General features: G+C 41.0%; 1 protein-coding gene across 1 annotated transcript; it reads right to left on the bottom strand.

The window, feature by feature from the left end:
• Positions 1-1,862: 1,862 nt before the first annotated feature.
• CYP4V2 (cytochrome P450 family 4 subfamily V member 2) lies at positions 1,863-17,428 on the bottom strand. Its single transcript, XM_059049528.2, has 11 exons — positions 16,876-17,428; positions 15,241-15,353; positions 14,767-14,852; positions 13,779-13,969; positions 13,312-13,381; positions 11,717-11,843; positions 9,621-9,806; positions 7,055-7,157; positions 6,119-6,253; positions 5,846-6,025; positions 1,863-4,633 (listed from the first exon to the last, which is right to left on the bottom strand). The coding sequence occupies exons 1-11, from the start codon at positions 17,087-17,089 to the stop codon at positions 4,461-4,463; spliced, it is 1,578 nt and encodes a 525-aa protein (XP_058905511.1). The 5' UTR covers positions 17,090-17,428; the 3' UTR covers positions 1,863-4,460.
• Between the last annotated feature and the right edge of the window lie 503 nt (positions 17,429-17,931).

Genomic DNA, 17,931 nt, shown 5'->3' with positions numbered 1-17,931 from the left:
AGACAAAGTTAGCACTCCTAGCATAGAGTTCAGACTTCTCTGTCAGGACACCTAAACCTGAAAGAAGCATACTGGTTTTCCTAGGAGCCTGTTCCTGTTCAGGGAATTCTATTTTATTTTTATTTTTAAGAAAAAGTCTCCCTATATACTGAAATATACCTCCTTGCCACTTCTATCCATCATTCCTAGATTAACCTACTAAATCCATACAAAATGATTTATTCTCTTTTTTGTGCTTTTAAAAATATTTAAAGACTATAATCCCTTGCCCACTAAATCTCCTTTGTTTTCTAACTATTCTTCAAAAATGCAATACATCTTTCTGGCTAGTAAATTAGATTTTTAGGGAGTTAGTTCTTAAATAAATATTTAATGCATGTTACTGCAATGCAGAACAGCAGAACAGTGTTTATTAAAAATGTAGGATAATGTTGCCAATAAAATACTTTCTGGCTGTAATGAAGTAGCATATTTCAAATATTCATGCTGTACCACTATTTAAATTCAGGGTATCAACTGGTACACCAGCAAATGACAAAAGGGAATCATCTGGCTTGTGCAATGTTAAAGAATTTAAATTGGAGATTTCATCTGCTACTGGCCTCATCAGGAAAAAAAGGTGAGTGGGAGAAAAACTACCCTCTTTCCAAATCACAGCAGAAACCCTCGGTGGTTGTTTCCCTAAAAGGTGCAACTACCAATTTTAACCTATTTAAATATACTTCTGTGTTTCTTTTGAATTTTCCTTACAGTGGAACATATGTTCTCATAATACATTAAAACTAAAAATTTCTTTGTAGATTCAGAAGAACCAAATCAGAATGAAGTTGGAAAGAGGCAGTGGTAGGCAGAATTCTGAAATGTCTCCCAAGATTTCCCACTCAGATCCCAGGGCCTGAAGAAGCTGGGGTACCCTGTCTGTCCATGATTACGCTCGCTATGTTACAGGACAAAAGCAATTCTGCAGATGTTACTAAACAGTCAACTTTGAGCTAATCAAAATGGGGCTTATCTGGGTGTGTCTAATCTCATCACCTGACCCCTTTAAAAACAGAGTTTCCTTCTGCTGTTAGTATAAAAGAAGTCCTAGAGACTCAAAGTGTGAGAGTGACTGGGCAGGAGGGAGGCTCTCCATTGCTTCCTCTAGAACCACATGTTTACGGCGGGTGTGGTTTGGGGAAGCAAAGGGATGAGGACAGAAGGTGGGGATATCCTAGGATAATTCCAAAAATAAAGAAGGTGCTGTTCCTAGAAAGACGGGGTCAAAGTTAAATGTTTCTATCAGCATCTCATTAGATGCTGGAAATAAATGCATTTAATCCACATACCTTCCAGGGTAAAACCTGGCCCTTCTGTGCCCAGTATCTCTTTGTGAGAAAGGTCTGTTGGTTCAAAGCTGACATTCTTTGGTTTTCTGTGACAAGGAATAGAACATCAATTCAACAGTCCACCACCTGGAGAGATTTCTAAGCTGTAAATCCCTGCGACCCAATGATGCTTACGCTTTTTGCTCACTCCCAGGTAGCCCTAAGAGATGTTACTTTTTGCTATCAGCTGAGCAAAACGTTCTGGTATTTCTACCTTCTCCTCTAGTTTATTCTTCAGAGTATGGGGAACTCGAAATCAGTCTGTGGTAACAGCGTGAGGATCACTTTATTAGAAAGCCTGAGTGACACTAATGATATCAACTCAAAAGTGCTTTTACTTTAATTATATTATGAATCAGTCATCCACTAACTTATCCTTTAAGGTCATTCATATTTCAAACTGGCATCAATTCTTAGAATAAAATGTAGCACCCATGTTTAAAATTTATTTTTCTTGAGATACCTCTTTTGAGTAGAAGACAGGTAATGGGGATATAAACGGATATTTGATCATCCTTTAATTTAAAAAAATCAGCATCTGCATGTCCATACTACAGAAGATGACATAATTTCTCATTTCCAACTCTGACACAGTTTTGGAGAATTTCCAATTAAAATATGAATAACAAATTATTGGGGGCTAAATGAAGATTTTAGTCCAAAAGGTAACATGTAGCAATATTTTACTTTATACTGATTTTCACATTTAATGTAGGGTCACTTCAAACAAACACAAAGGTTTAAACATAAGTGCATAAAATTGATAAATAAAAATTTGTGATTTCCACAAATAAAACTCCAATTATCCAAGGTCATCTGGGAACAAGATTTTCTACGTATATCCACTGTCTAGATAAGAAGGTTAACCATAGATGGGACTCTTTTCTACTTGTATCACATACGTTCCTGACTTTTTCTGATCAGCTTAGGGGCTGGGTGGTCTACGCTGAGGTCTTTTGGGTATTAAAGTGGGTGGAGCTGCTGACCCTGATCTCAGTGCCACAGCCTATAGTGGTTCCCAGGTGGCTTTGCTTTTGAAAGCTCTTTCTTTGATAGCCATCGAAGAATACATCTTCCATCCTCTTAATTTGTCATTTCTATCACCTATGGCCTTGGAAAAACTGAAAAATTTTATTAAAATTACTTATTAAATGAAGTTTTAAAAAGTCACCGAGTGAGGGACTAGAGACATTGTCCATGGCATTAAAATTCAGGGAGTGGGTGTCAGTTATCAGCTTGACAGGTATGTTCTGGAGGATTGAATTTCCTGAAAGTCGAGCACTAAACTAAGTGAGACATAGCTGGGTTACTTAATATAGATGAATGGCTTCTCTTTTCCTTTAACCATGAAAGAATTCTAGAAGAAATATGCCAAAATCAGAGGCAGAACATCTGTGTTCTAAAGACATATCGAGACATGAGTTCCATAAAGCAAGAGCATATTGTAGAAGTGTCATCATACTGGAAGTGGAGAGATTTAAAGACCTCTGTTGTCTGCTGTTGGGTGGGGCCGAGTTCTCTCCCAGTTGGTTGTTTGGCCTGAGCTGACCCAGCACTGGAGGCTGCAGGCCCTTTGGTGGGGCTAATGGCCGACTCTGGGGGGCTCAGGCCGAGGAGCACTTCCCAGAACTTCTGCTGCCAGTGTTCTTGTCCCCTCGGTGAGCCACAGCCACCCCCGCCTCTGCAGGAGGCCCTCCAACACTAACAGGTAGGTGTAGTTCAGTCTCCTATGGGGTCACTGCTCCTCCCCCTGGGTCCCGATGCGCTCACTACTTTGTGTGTGCCCTGCAAGGGTGGAGTCTCTGTTTCCCCCAGTGCTGTCAAAGTCCTGCAGTCAAATCCCACTAGCCTTCAAAGTCTGATTCTCTGGGAATTCCTCCTCCCGTTGCCGGACCCCCAGGTTGGGAAGCCTGACGTGGGGCTCAGAGCCTTCACGCCAGTGGGTGGACTTCTGTGGTATAAGTGTTCTCCAGTTTGTGAGTCACCCACCCAGCGGTTATGGGATTTGATTTTATTGTGATTGCGCCCCTCCTACGGTCTCACTGGGGCTTCTCCTTTGTCTGGATGTGGGGTGTCTTTCTTGGTGAGTTCCAGTGTCTTCCTGTCGATGACCGTTCAGCAGTGAGTTGTGATTCCGGTGCTCTCGCAACAGGGAGTGAGTGCACGTCCTTCTACTCCACCATCTTGAACCTCCAACTGTATACTTTAAATCATCTCTAGATTACTTATAATACCTAATACAATGTACATGCTCTGTAAATAGCTTTACTTTTTGGAACTTTTTGGAATTTTTTTTCAGATATTTTCGATCAGCCATTCGTTGAATCCATGGATTCTGAACTTATGGACAGGGAGAACCCACGGCATAACTTGATAAACTCTAAGGTCCTTCGAGCTCCAAAAGCCGTAAATCAACTCCCTGAATCACTGTGAGGGACGGGAGATTACCAAGAGGAATCTTTTCCAATAAGACATGATATAAAAAGGTAATTGTGATGCCTTGAGGAATGAAAGGAAGGCTATAAGTACACCGTCCAAAGGGAAATAGGAACAGAGCCTCTGAGTCAACTTATAAATGATCTGCTGTAGATGATTAAATCTGAAAAGTATCATAATGGTTATTCTCATAATTGATGCCACTGATATAATTCTTGAAACTTAAGCTCCTTATGTCTAAGCACTTAATTACTCACCCTTTTCAAACAAATGTATATATATACATGCATGTATATGTTCCTGAGTCTACAAGAATACCTTAAAAATATTCTGGAACTTCAATTAAATTATATCCTTTGGGTCCATTGATTGAAATTGGATTGGCCTGTGGATCCCTCTGTTGAGAAGCTTTCATGTGTTTATTTGGGTACAGTCATCAGTTTACTTTGGGGATCGAGACCAGGGGTCAGAGCCTATGACGGTGATGGAGATGTGAAAACTCTCGCTTTGGCAGACTTGACCCCAAGGTAAGTGGGGACAAGAAAAAAATTAGGTTTAGGGATTAAGAATATTGAGTTCATGATCTACGAATTGTAAATGCAAAGCTTTCTTTAAAGAAAGACCTTTTTGTGGGAGGAGAGCAGCCCAATAGTAGAGTTAGGATTCATTTGTGTTTCTCCTCTTCAACTTGATCCAGATGCCGTTACTTGGCCGAAGAATCAGTTCTCCTGCCAGACCAAGTTCTTCTCTCTTTTGGTTGGATTCTACCCAAAAATGCCTCAGGATGCAGGAAAGAATGGTCTTTTCTTCCATCATGGCAAACTTTTGACCTTCAAATTAATGTAAATGGCAACACTTTAATGATAGATATATCTCAAATGTGAGAAATCACAAGTCCAATTAGAGGAAGTAAGCAATTTTCTGTTTTTGCAGTGGGCCCTGGGAGAATCAGAATCACTTGGGATACTTGGAAAACATGAAGATTCTTGACCCAGTGCATCTGAACAGCTGAAGTGGGCCAGGTATTTGTATTTTAGCAAAACCTGAGATGAATCCTTGGCTCGTTTAAGCATGAGAATCACTCCGCTCGACTGATGTCTTATTTGGGCCTTTAACTTAAAGTTAATTTGCTCGAGAGGTACTAAACAAGCGTCAGATTCATCCATTTAAATCTGGCCTTAATTTACGAATGTCTGCATTTACATAAATGATAAAATGCTAGAGATGCTGAAGCTGCAAGTGTTTACAATGCATGGTGATGTGCATTCACTTTGCTTCAGCACTTCATCTGGCCTTGTGCTAAGCATTTTGTTTCGGTTTTGCAAAATGCAGTTCTTAAAATCAACAAACACAGAAATTAAGCTAAGCATAACTAATTGTTATAAATAAGTTTTGTACCATATGAAGTATGTTCTATTTTAATCTAAAAGCTACAACATTTTCAAACTCTACCATGAAACTATTTATGCTTTACGTTATGGGCTAAATTGTGTCCCCCCAAATTCATAGGTTGAGGTCCTAAACTTCAGTATCTCAGAATATGACTATTTGGAGATGGGAACTTTAAAGAAGTAATTAAATTAAAATGGTCAAAAATAAAATAAAATGGTCAGATGGGTGGACCCTAATCCAATCTGACTGGTGGTCCCTATAAAAAGAACAGATTAGGACACAGACACACACAGAGGAAAGACCATGTGGGGAGACAGGGAGAAGAAGATCCTTTACAAGCTAAGCAGGTATTTATTACCAATCCTGCTGATACCTCGATCTTGGACTTCTAGCTTCAGAATTGGGAGAAAATAAATTCCTGTGGTTTAAGCCACCCAGTGTGTGGTACCTTGTTATGGCTGCCCTAGCAAACTAATACACTTTATGACAGTCATATTTTAAAACAATAATGTATAGTAAAGTGGAGGGAAGAGGAAGCCAGTTTTTTTAAAAGACAGTTGCCTATGGGCTGCTACATCTCAAGCAATTTTTGTGTGAAACCCCCTACTCTGCAGGCCTGAAAGGTCACGCACGTTCTGATGGATACAAACCTATACAGTTCCGGGGTCCAGCAGAGAAGGGCACATATGCGTATGAATGACGTCCTTTCGAATTCTCAGGAAAGAACCGTTCTGGCTTGAACGCCTCAGGATTGGGGAAGTACCTTGGATCTCTGTGCAGTGCATAGGGTACGATGATTACTTGAGAGCCTCTCACGATTTTGTAACCCGCTGTCAAGAAGTAGTCAATAGGCCATGAGGATGGAGCAAGACAGACATTAAAGTAACCCACTCTCCCTCCTATTCAAATTATGGAATTCTTACCAACTTCACAGTCTTCATTAAGATTACGGGCAAAGAAAGGAACAGAAGGAAAAAGGCGAAGGCTCTCTTTAACAACACATTCCAGATATTTAAGTTTCTTCAGGTCATCTAAGGTAGGAGGACGATCAGATCTCCCTGGTTTTAAGTAAATACATGAGATAACAAGGAAAGGATTATTTGAGCTTGGGGGATGGGACATTGAAGAAGAATACATGCATCAAGACATGTTAAATACCTACAGCTAAAGTAGAGTTTCTAGTATTACCCATAATCAAAATAAAATGAGATATGTTCAGTAAAAGAAACCAGACACCAACGGTCACATGTTGTGGGATTCCATTTATAGGAAGTATTCAGAACAGGTAGTAAATCCATAGAGACAGACAGTAACTTAGCAGTTGCCAGGGGCTGGGGGAAGAGAGGAGAGTGGCTGCTTAATGGGACAGGGTTTCCTTTTGGGGTGCTGGTGACGTCACTGCTGGCATCAGCCTAGGACAGCTTACCTGCGGACTGCTGGTTGTATAATAGAAAAGTTTGTCCTACAGGCTTCATGCATCTTTTCTCCCATTCGTGGCCAGATGCAATGCTGTATGAAACAGGTTTCCTGGACCCCATGAGTCAATGCTTTATGCAGGTATGTCTGCTTCATCTATTAAGCAGTGAGATGCTTGAGGACAGTGACATTTATCTGTGCATCTCCAGCATCTAGCCCAGCGCAGTCACATGCCATGCAATTAGCAAATGCCTATATTCTGTAAGTGATGAATAAGGCTTTGCTAAGAAGACTAGGACTGGAAGGGATCCCCTAGGGGAGCCTTCCTGCTTATTGCTGTATCTTTAGAACAGGACCTGCTGTTTATCCTTCATGAGCAAGAACAAGACTTGCTTCCATGGACATGGTACCCACAGTGTAACTAGTGAAGGGGAAAAACATACCAAATACTTCCTCCAGTTCATTGTCCACTTTTTGCTGGACTTCTGGATGCGAACCCAATAGATATAAGGACAAGTTTATTGCAGCTGCAGTCGTATCGTGACCCTACAAATGTAAGGAAAAAATAACTTAGCGGAGTAGTATTGCGAAGATTAGAAGAGAGAACTCTATTTTGAATTGTCTCTGGATTTGACAGCTGCACTGCGACTCCAAACAGAATAAATTAATTTGGTACAGTATTTCACCTTGGTGAGAAACAAACAAATAAAACAATCCCTTCAGAGGGAAGGTTCATGCTTAGATAGACATTTCAACACTACACAGAGTTGCATACGTGGTGAGAAGTGGCGAGGCTGTGCTAATAAGGGGGCCTTCCAAGGGAACTAGGTGCTCTAGACTGTTTTTAAGGGGAAAAAGTCTGACTTTTATGAGCCAGTTTACCAGATCTGTACTCCTCCACCTTCTAGCATTTGTAAGGTAGGCTTTACCTGTCAACCCTGGACACCAGGGTGTCTGTGTGTGGTTCTGAGTAACATCCTGCATGTCAGGAAGTTGATAACTAGCCTCCCGTAATACTTGCTGAGCTTTAGGCAAAATACTAAGTACTCTGCAGAAACTAATTCAATTATCCTTCAGAAAAACTCTGTGAAATACTTGATACAGATATTTACATTTTAGAGATTAAAAACAGACTAAGAATTTTTTTTAACATGAGTTCTGCAGAAAAAAAAGTTTGGAAAATCAATAATAATATTATAACTCAATGAATAAGACTTTTAGGGGAACTAAACAGAAAACAAATTGTTTCCTCTATGGAAGTTCTTACTTTTCCATTTTCCCTATGGTTATAATTTTTCTTTCTCTGGGCAAGAAATCTCCAAAGCACTTGCTTCGTAAAACAGCTTCTAAGTTGAATTTTTTGACGTTTATTCTGCAATTTTATAAAGTATATATTTTCCATGTCTCTGATATTGGTGTCATTGCCTCGTCTCAGGCTTGCTGTTCCTTCACAGAAACTACCCTGAGCTCCGGACCAGATCTGGCCCATTTCACTCAGTTGTTTACCAAAGTCACAGGAGGAAGTGCCCTTGCTAAATAATTCTTAATAACTTCTCTTGAATTTATATAAGCGGAAGCCTGATCCAAATGTGTGAGATGTCTGCTGAACTTCCTACTTCCACGTGTCTGCTACCTGGAGAAAGCAGGACTAAGCAAAGCACAAAGCACACAGTTTATAGAAGCAGGCTGGTGGGACAGGGCAGGGGCAGAAACCGTAGTATCCAGTGGTCAGCACCTGGGGCAGGAAAGGTGTGGTCGTAATAACCTGCAACCTCTTTATGGAGGAGGTCACAATATTATAATCATACGAGGTGTGTCTCCTATTTGATGCAAAGAAGAAAAAACTTAGAATTTCAAACAATGTTAGAGCTGGAAGAAACAGATCATTATTCTGGTTGTTTTCATGAAAGTGAGAGGTTTTTGGTAGGAGAAGGATGTGTGTGTGCACGTGTGCATGAGAGTGTATGTATGTGGGCGTGTGTGTGTACATGTGTATGCAGGGTGGAGATGTGAGACGGTCTCTCCACTTTAACATCAAACGATAATAGCCAACGAAGCCTAAAAAAGAAGTTTAAAACCACTGATCTAATCCATCTCTCTATTTTATACACAGGGAAGCGGTGACAGAGATCTGAGATGATTGGCACCATCTCATAAGGCTAGTCAGCATGGAGCCAGAATGAGAACTCGGGTCTAGGGACCCTTGACACAGCTGGCTTTCCTCCACGGTGCCTCCGGGAGAATGTGCGCTCGGGCAGTGTACCCAGGTACGCTGTACCCAGGTACGCTGTACCCAGGTGCCTGCAAGCTCGCACCATCCATGGCTGGCATGTGCTGAGCCAGCCGGAACCACCCATGCCCTTCACCTTCCTCCACTTCCAGGATATTCCCACAGGGCGCTTTTTAAAACCATTTCTTCATCTTTCTTTGGCAATCCACACACTGAGAGATTCACTCTTTGTAATATTTAATAATGCTAGAATTACCTTTTGTAAAAACTGCATCTTTCTTTTCATTATTTGAAGGTCAGAAATCCCTTTAGAATCACAAACGAGTTAAATTCTCTGTCGGAGGGCTCTTGCTATCTTCTCTAGTTTGGGCAGCTCAAAGCAAGAGCTAAGCACTCGTTTGCTAGAACTTCAAAAAGGAGGTAGTGAAGAGACAGACTTGTGGGTTTCAGAGATTTTTAAAAAGCATGAAGCAATATAGGGAATGAGAGCAAGTTCTGACTTCTTTTCTACTTGGAAAAATTCAATGGGTTTTAGGTTTTCCTGAGAAAACCATGTGTCTAGTGCTATCCTCACCATGAGTCAAAGGCTTTTTCTGAAGAAGAAAGCTGATCAGGTTCTTACATTTTGTAATTTCTAATTATAATGTAGCGACTCATCCTCAGTTATATGAAGCTACTTTAAAACTTGAATAAAACTTTAAAAAATGATGCTAAAGATTCTAAAACATAACTGCAATTTGTTCAATGATACCCGAAAATAACGTGATGAGATACAATACCTCAAACATAAAGGTGTCAACTTCCTCTCGAATCTCTTCGTAACTCAGCTTGTTCCCTTGGTCATCAGTCACATTTAAAAGCAAGTCAAGAAAACCCCTGCGTTTATTATCGCGTGGAGGAAAGTCCTCGTCATTACTTCTACCTTCTTCACGTCTCTTCATTTCATTGGCCCGTTCAGTGATGACCTGTATGATTTAAACAATCATATGCTCTTGTTTGGAATTTGATGTAGCCTCATAATATATTTTCTTATGAAAATATACTAGCTTCTTTCATGGATTTTTTTCTAAACCTTTCCTGTTCTAATTCAACAATAACTTAGGCTCTTGTGGAAAATTTAGTAAAGCTTCCTGTTAACATTTTAGGGTATTATTTGATAAGACTTTTAAAAACAAATTGCATGTCAGACAAATTCAGAATATTCAAGTGCTATTTCTGCCATCTTTCTAATACGGGAATAGAGTTAGTAGTCCCCTAAGTGGTGCCCTAGAGATTTGGATGAGCTAATGAGAAAAAGTTTAGGTGGTGGAGAGAATGCAATCATTATATAGTAGACTAATTACGGATTGCTCTCATTACAGGTTGCACTGGAGAAAAGAATCAGCAGGTAGATCAGTCAGTTCACCCGATGTGCTTGCTGCGCCTGCTGCCTAGATTTCTCTTTCTTCAGATGCCAGTGTGGCGACTCCTTCCCGGATCACTGCTAACCTGGTCCCTAGCACTCACTATCTTCCTAACCTTACTTAGTTTTTTTTCCATTTCACTTACCACCTGACATTATCGTAGACTTGCTATATAATATAAGGCATGAAGGTACCATCCATATGGCAGCAAATTCATCTTTGTTCGTTGATATAATTCCAACCCTTAGAACACTGCCTGGCATTTAAAGGACGTTCCTTAGATCTTTTCTGAATGAATAAAAGAATTAAAGCCCATAAACTTAATTTGGCTTTACATTTCAACTTTCTTCTCCTATCAGGCAACTGACCAAACCTGCTACTAAGTGATTCGAATGAATAGATCCTAAGTGCTTTTAGGACAAAACACCGTATCTCCTTTCATTCTTGGGGGAACCCCCCTAGGGCCTGGCACTCAGTATGCAATTTTCAATATTTTTTAAATAAATAATATTGTCCATCCCATTTGGAATTCATTAATTATTGATATTGATAGTAATGCATGTAATTTGTGGAAAATTTTGGTTATTCGCCTACTGCCCAGTAATGGAGATTAACTGTCCTCCACTGTGGCCACCTCAATCCAACACCTCATTCATCCAGCATTTCCTGACTGGGAACCATATGATCTGTTGGTGACAGGCTGTCCCTCACTTTAAGGAAGCAATGCCAATATAGTTTAAACCGAAATTGACAGCAAAGAGAGAATATATTTAAATTGGTACTTTTATCAGCACATTTAAATCATAATTTGATGTGTATTTTCAATTAAATATTGCTTTGTCAAAAGCACATGTTTAACACAAGACTGACATCTTATATCTGAAACAATATCACTATCTCCTTGTTATTTTTTAATTGGAAGTAAAATAGTGACATCTAGTCAATTTTAATCTTTTCCAAGTTGAGATACTGCTATAAATGCCCTTTGCCTTTGAAAGCTACTGCCTAATCCAAACATTTTCCATAAGACTCTCATGACATGGACCCCTCCCCTTTATTCATTCAACATAGCGCCCTGGTTGTTAATAAATATTTATAGTTCATATCACATTTTATAATTTTTTTAATAGACAACCTCCTCTACTAGACTAACCTCTTTTAGGGGACATTCATATCTTACTTATTACTACATTTTTAACACCTGGTACAGTGCCTGGCACCTAACAAGTGTTAAATTAATATTTGGTGAGTACATAATTAAAATGTAATCACACTGTCTCCTTCTTTCCATTATTATTCAACTTTTATGAGACACAGGCTCCAGGGTATGTTAACACAGCATAAAAATCTTGGACGTATAAAAGATCTAGAAATGGAGAGTGGTGATGGTTTCAGAACACCGTGAGTGCAGTTAATGGTAAATTTTATGTTGTGTATACTTTATCACAATTTTTAAAACATCAAGGGCTTACATTTTTGGTAAAATTATGTAGGATTTTTAGGCTCCTTTTGTGTTCCCATCCATCTTTAAATATAAAGAACAAAAGGTCAAGCCAGAGCCAGGGCATCTTCATTCTTTGATGTATTGAATCACTCACCCTATAAATAGGATAAAAACACATCAGCTGATGCACTGAAAATGTGTATTTCTTGAGCACCTAATGCCCGCTCTCAATGAGCGTAATATGTAGGGACGATAAAGATTCGTCTTAGAGGCTACGGAGATCTAGGCTTTACACACAACAGTGAAGGCATGGGGTATTACACATCCAGTGAAGCTTAAACATTTAATGGGTTCTTTAGAGGAGTGAAGAATCTATTATAAAACATCCTTACTGATCATCTGATCTCTGCTTCTTTTTCTCCAGGGAGAGTTCTTGACCACCCCAGGCTGCCTGTGGCTCTTGTGCCACAAGCTGATATGAAATCTGCCTCTTTATAATGTCCACTCATGTGCTTTCTCACTCCTCCGTAGTGCCAGTAAACAACGGGTTGCCCTCTTCCACGGAAAAGTACTCATTAAATACCCGTCTGTCACACAGCTGCCACGAGCGCCGCCCTCATCATTCCCAGTGAGCAGCAGAAAAGACCTCTACACAATCTCCTCCTTCATGACCAGCTTAGATGCCAGTTCTCCAGAGAAGACCTTTCCTGACCACGCAATCTGTAAAACACATCCCTGTTTTCCTCTCTCATATCAACTTGATCTTTTCTTTCTAAGCAGTTGTTATAATTTATAAGTTTATATTCATTTGCTTCAATGCCTGTCTCCCCTGCTATTCTGTTTCATGTGCCCATATAAAACTAGTCAGTACTTTGTGCAGTGAATGGCAGGTTATAGATGCTCAACAAGCAGTTGTTAAGATGAAGTGAAATGAGCCGTGGACTTAAAGATAGGATACCTTGAATCAAATCCTGGCCCTGCCTCTTAACAGCTGAATAATCACAAGCAATTTTTAAAAGTAAAGTTGATTGTTTCAGTTAAAAAATAATATGTACTCAGTGCAGAAAATATAGGAAAGGAGAATGAATCACAACAAAACCAAAACACAATGAGAAAGAGAGCACACACACAAAATAATAATAACCGCAGCTAACATTTTGGTATAGTATCTCCTGGCTTTTTCTATGGTAAGTTTTTTATACCTAGTGGTTATCAAACTACAAAAAAATTTATGTCTTTCTTTTATCACTCAGCATCATAATGTAATCTCTCGATATATTATAAAATAGTCATTTAAAATTACTGCATAATCTGGATGTGCCATAACCATTCCTGTACCGTTGGAAGATATGCTTAAATGATTAGGTTAATGTTTAGTATAATGTTTCACTTTGAAATGATGAAAAAGCTACAGTACAGACAGAAATTATTAGCAAGAATTTTTTAAAGCCCTGATCAAGAACTATTTTATTTTGGGGGGCCACACCACGCAGCTTGTGGGACCTTAGCTCCCTGGCCGGGGATAGAACCTGGGCCCTCGACAGTGACAGCGCGGAGTCCCAACCACTGGACCGCTGGGGAGTTCCCGATAACAATTTTAGAAATAATGAGGACTTCACTTACCTATAAACTGCTTGAACATACTCGGAATCATCGTTGCTTTGAGCACCAATGTTCTTCCCCATCGCTGTTTCTGTAAAATACAGTGAGAGGCAACCACTCAATTCACGCACGTATCTTGGGTACCTTTTCCAGTGGCAGACACTCGAACAAAGACGTTATGTCCTGTTCCGTTCATATAGGTTGTCGAACTGTTCTCTTCCCTCCTCTCTTGTCTCTCCTGCTCCTCTTACTCCCAGCTCCTGCCCTTCCTTCCCTTGGGACCTTCTGGTCATGTTGGCTCAGTGACCACTTGTCTGAAGTCCTGTGAATGGCTGCTGTTTCTCAGGTGGCCAATTTAACAATAGGACCTTCCAGAAGAACCCAATGTCCTTTCTCCCCCTCCCCGCCCCGCCCTATGGACTGTTATTTTCCATGTGTGCCATTTTATCTTTACATCCTAACTTTAAAAATAAATCAGTGAGACTTACCACAGATTATATCTAAGGCACAAAGAGTGATGTAAAAAAAGCAGTTAAATGCTTCTTGGTTAACATATTTTTCAAGCTTATTAACCAATATATTTGCTTGTTCATTCATGACATCTAAGAAATCTTCCAGAATTGTAAAATGGAAAGTGGGTGTTAACATTTTTCTCCTAGAGCGCCACTTGTTTCCAGTACTAGAAATAAAATACACGGTTACAAAGAAAAAAGAAGCAACACCTGAAACAAATAAAATATAAATATAGTCATCATCAAGTTCTCCTGAAACAGCTTAATCTACAGATTCTCCAATGCTTTGGTCAGACTGACAGACTCATGTATAGTTACAGAATGTGAATATTTTGGATACTGTTCTATATTACTAATGTTTAGAAGAGTATTCATTAAAAATGGAAACATTTAAGAATTTTTCTAAATTTCTAAGCTCTGAGTTTCTAAAAATTAGAATTTTCCTTCCCTCTCTCAACATCTTAGTCCTCAGATGATCCACTGCTCCATGATTTTCTTTAATCTCTACTATCTTTGAATTCTCCAAAGTCCTCACCAGGGCCCTGCCTTTCTCTTGCTAGGCCCTCTCTCAGAGGACAGAGTCCTGTTTTTGGGTACCAACTCAAGAAGTGAGGTTACTGCGTTCGATACACTTCTCTGAGGGTGACTGCCTTTTTCATTATATTTTCAAGATTTCCCTTCTCCAAACTATCCTTGGCTTTACTCCATTCATATATCAATACCTCCTCATTTTTCTTGGAACACTAGTGATTATCATTATTGAATATAGTGGCTGGAGATCAGCATACACCCTGTCTATCAAAGGCCCATTGTTAGCTGGACCTTTCCTTCCAGCTTCTCCCATAATTCCCAATACCTCAATCTTGCTATTGGAAGAATACCTTGTGTCAGTTCCTGAAATAACAAGTTACCCATAGAAGTAACTGTTGCTACAAGACAGCTTTACAAATTTCCACTGAGGTACCTTGTAAGAAGTCCTAGGCCAAGCCACGGTTCTAGGAACTTGTACATATAGGATTTGTCAATGTGCTTTGAACTAGTTAAAATTACCTTTAAAAGAGAAAAAAAAAATTGAGGGATATAGACATCAAAACAATTTCAGTTATAAGAACACCTGGCTAGAACACAACTACTTTTTAAAGCAAGATTTCAGAATTGTTATTCCTCTGTGATTCATTTTCACTCCTGTGCCTCAAAGAAATGCAATTAGAGTTTTGAACGTATAATTGTCATTCAGTCTTGAGGACTAAATGGAGTTGAGAGGAAGGAAAATGTCCAAGATGATTCCTGGTTCCTGCCACAAACTAGGAACCAAGCAGAGTCATTTCTTGAGGGGAGAGGGGAGAGGCAGGTGAATCCAGAGGATGACCACATCTACTGAGATTCCCACACCATCAGACAGACAGTGGAATATTGATCACATCTGCCGCATGCTCACCTCCACATTTTCTGCATTATAAAGGAACACCAGAGGTATAGGCCCGAGCCAGAGTTTCAGCAGTGGCAGGTGTCGGTATTCTTCAGTGTACTGAATCATCTGCTGAAAAAAATCTGGGAGAAAATATTTAATCTTAAATTCAATCAAGACAAGAATTTTGTCTAATAAGGATACAGCACAGGGAACTCTACTTAGTACTCTGCAATGGCCTATATGAGAAAAGAATCTAAGAAAGAGTGAGTATATGTATACATATAACTGATTCACTTTGCTATACACATGATATTAACACAACATTGTAAATCAACTATACTCCAATAAAAATTTTTAAAGAGACAAAAATTTTGTAATAAGTTCCTTATTGTATCTTTTGGTTCCTTGGGGTTTTTGTTTTTGTTTTACTTTGGACAAGTCACTTAATATCTCCCAGAGAGATATTTTTTGTTGTTGTTGTTTTAGATTCCACACAGAAGTGAGATCACACAATACTTGCCTTGCTTTTGGTGTCAAATCCAAAAAATCAAGGACAAAGGTGCTGAGAACAGGGAATATTTCTCAGAATATTCTGATATCCCCAGTTTTGCTGAGCTCAATGCCGGGCACAAAGCAGGGCTTCAATAAATGGCCGATTGACAACTTTAACTAACTTAGTCTAACCAAGTCCTAGACAGTGATCTAGAAACCACATGCTTTAAATTGCATCCTTAAAATTACTCTGTAATACAGTTACATTTACAAGTAAATGGTAAACAAACAACACCTCTCTAAGTTACAGAGTTTCAAACAACTTCCCCAAATCTAACAACTTGGATGCAAAGCTGGAAATTGAGCAAAAGTTTACCTGTTGCCAAAATCCAGTACTTGTATGAAGGATTAAAAAGTCCCTTCATAAAAGACAGTGCACTGTCATTCTCGTCACTCAGAAAGTAATTCCGAAGAGAATTATGTTAAATATTCCAATCAACTCACAGTTTGTTTTGAAACAGGTCTTATTCACTAGAGATTTCAATTCTTAGAAAAGAATATGATGAGACTCCTGAAAGGTATACTGTTTCTTTGGAGGGGATGGGAGGGTTCCTATTTCTACATAATTATTTTTTAATACTATAAAGCCTTAGGATAGAAGGGGAGGTTAGCTCTGCTTTTAGTATTATCCAAGATTATTTTACAAATGTGGTTTTCATATAAATAAATGTGAAAGGGGGGGAGGGGGGGAGAGAGAGATTTCTAAGTTCTAAGGGTTTGCCTTGTTCCAGGGAAGTTTCTGCCTTTAAGGCTTTAACAGCCAAGACAGAAGCAAAAGACTGCAGTGTTCTGAGGTAGGAGCAGCTACGAGGTGGGAAGGAGAAGCAGCAAAAATGCAGAAGGACAAAAGCTTAGAGATACTGCACTCTATGCTGTACACATAGAAAAAGTTCGGTGGGAACGGAGGGCACTAGCAATTTTGCCAGGCGTCATGGGGAAACTGGATAGAACTGGGACTCCATCCTCCAGCGGGTGACAAAGCCTTCTCTCTCCCAGCGTAAGCCCCTCAAGCCCTGGTGTCCAGGCTGTAAGAAGGCCGGCGGCGCGGCACAGGTCGGGAGCCCCCATCCCCGGGACGGGGACATGGCCGGCCTGGGCGCGGTCCCTTACCTCTCGCGTCCGGCTTTAACATCAGCGCGTGTCCCAGGAAGGGGTAGGCGCCGTCCAGGGTTGGGACCGCACGCATCTGCTGCCATGTCCAGGCGTAGCTCGCCACCGTCCGCAGGAGCTTCAGGGTGAGGATGGCGCCCGCCAGGGAGACCGCGCACAACCCGCCGCTGAGCAGCAACTTGTGCCCGAAGCTCAGCAGCCACAGCGCCAGCATCGCGCCTGCGGGCCGCTCTGCGCCGGGACTGAGGCCGCGGGGACCGCGGGGCGGGATGTTCGGGGCGGCGGGCGCGGGGCAGCCCCGGGAGGTCGAGGGCGCCGGCCCCGCTCGCTTCCCCGTCCGGCCGCAGGTGGGGGGCACAGGCCTGGCCGCCCTGAAGCGGGTCAGCCCTGCTTCCCGGGACAAGGTTGGAGCCTCCGAGGCTCCTCGACAAGGTACCGCGGCGGCCCAGGCCCACGTAACCGGCCTCTTTGTTTGCTTCGAGCAGAAAACGAAAGGCCGGGAAGCGAGCGCTCCGTAGGCTGCGCGGATGTAAATGGCGGCACGTTAGTGGGTGGAGCGGGGAGGAGAGGCGCCCCGGGGCCGGAGGGGGCTGAGCTTTGGCTTGTAGGCCCCCCCTCTGCTGGGAACGGGACGACTCAGGCTAGAGTGCGCAGGATGTTTTAAAATGGAAATATTGGAAGAGAAATGGGAACATATGTATAACTGATTCACTTTGTTGTAAAGGAGAAACTAACACACTATTGTAAAACAGTTATACTCAAATAAAGATGTTAAAAAAAAAAAAAAAAAAAAAAGAATCTGCCTGCCAATGCAGGGGACACGGTGTTTAAGCCTTGATCCGGGAAGATTCCACATGCCGCGGAGAAACTAAGCCCGTGCGCCACAACTACTGAGCCTGTGCTCTAGAGCCCGAGTGCCCCAACTACTGAGCCCTCATGCTGCAACTACCGAAGCCCACGCACCTAGAGCCTGTGCTCCGCAACAAGAGAAGCCACCACAATGAGAAGCCCGAGCACCGCAACGAAGGGTAGCCCCTACTCACCGCAACTAGAAAA

Source organism: Kogia breviceps, chromosome 20 (assembly GCF_026419965.1).
Source record: "Kogia breviceps isolate mKogBre1 chromosome 20, mKogBre1 haplotype 1, whole genome shotgun sequence".
NCBI classification, from domain to species: Eukaryota; Metazoa; Chordata; class Mammalia; order Artiodactyla; family Physeteridae; genus Kogia; species Kogia breviceps.
This window is presented reverse-complemented; position numbering and strand designations above follow the sequence as displayed.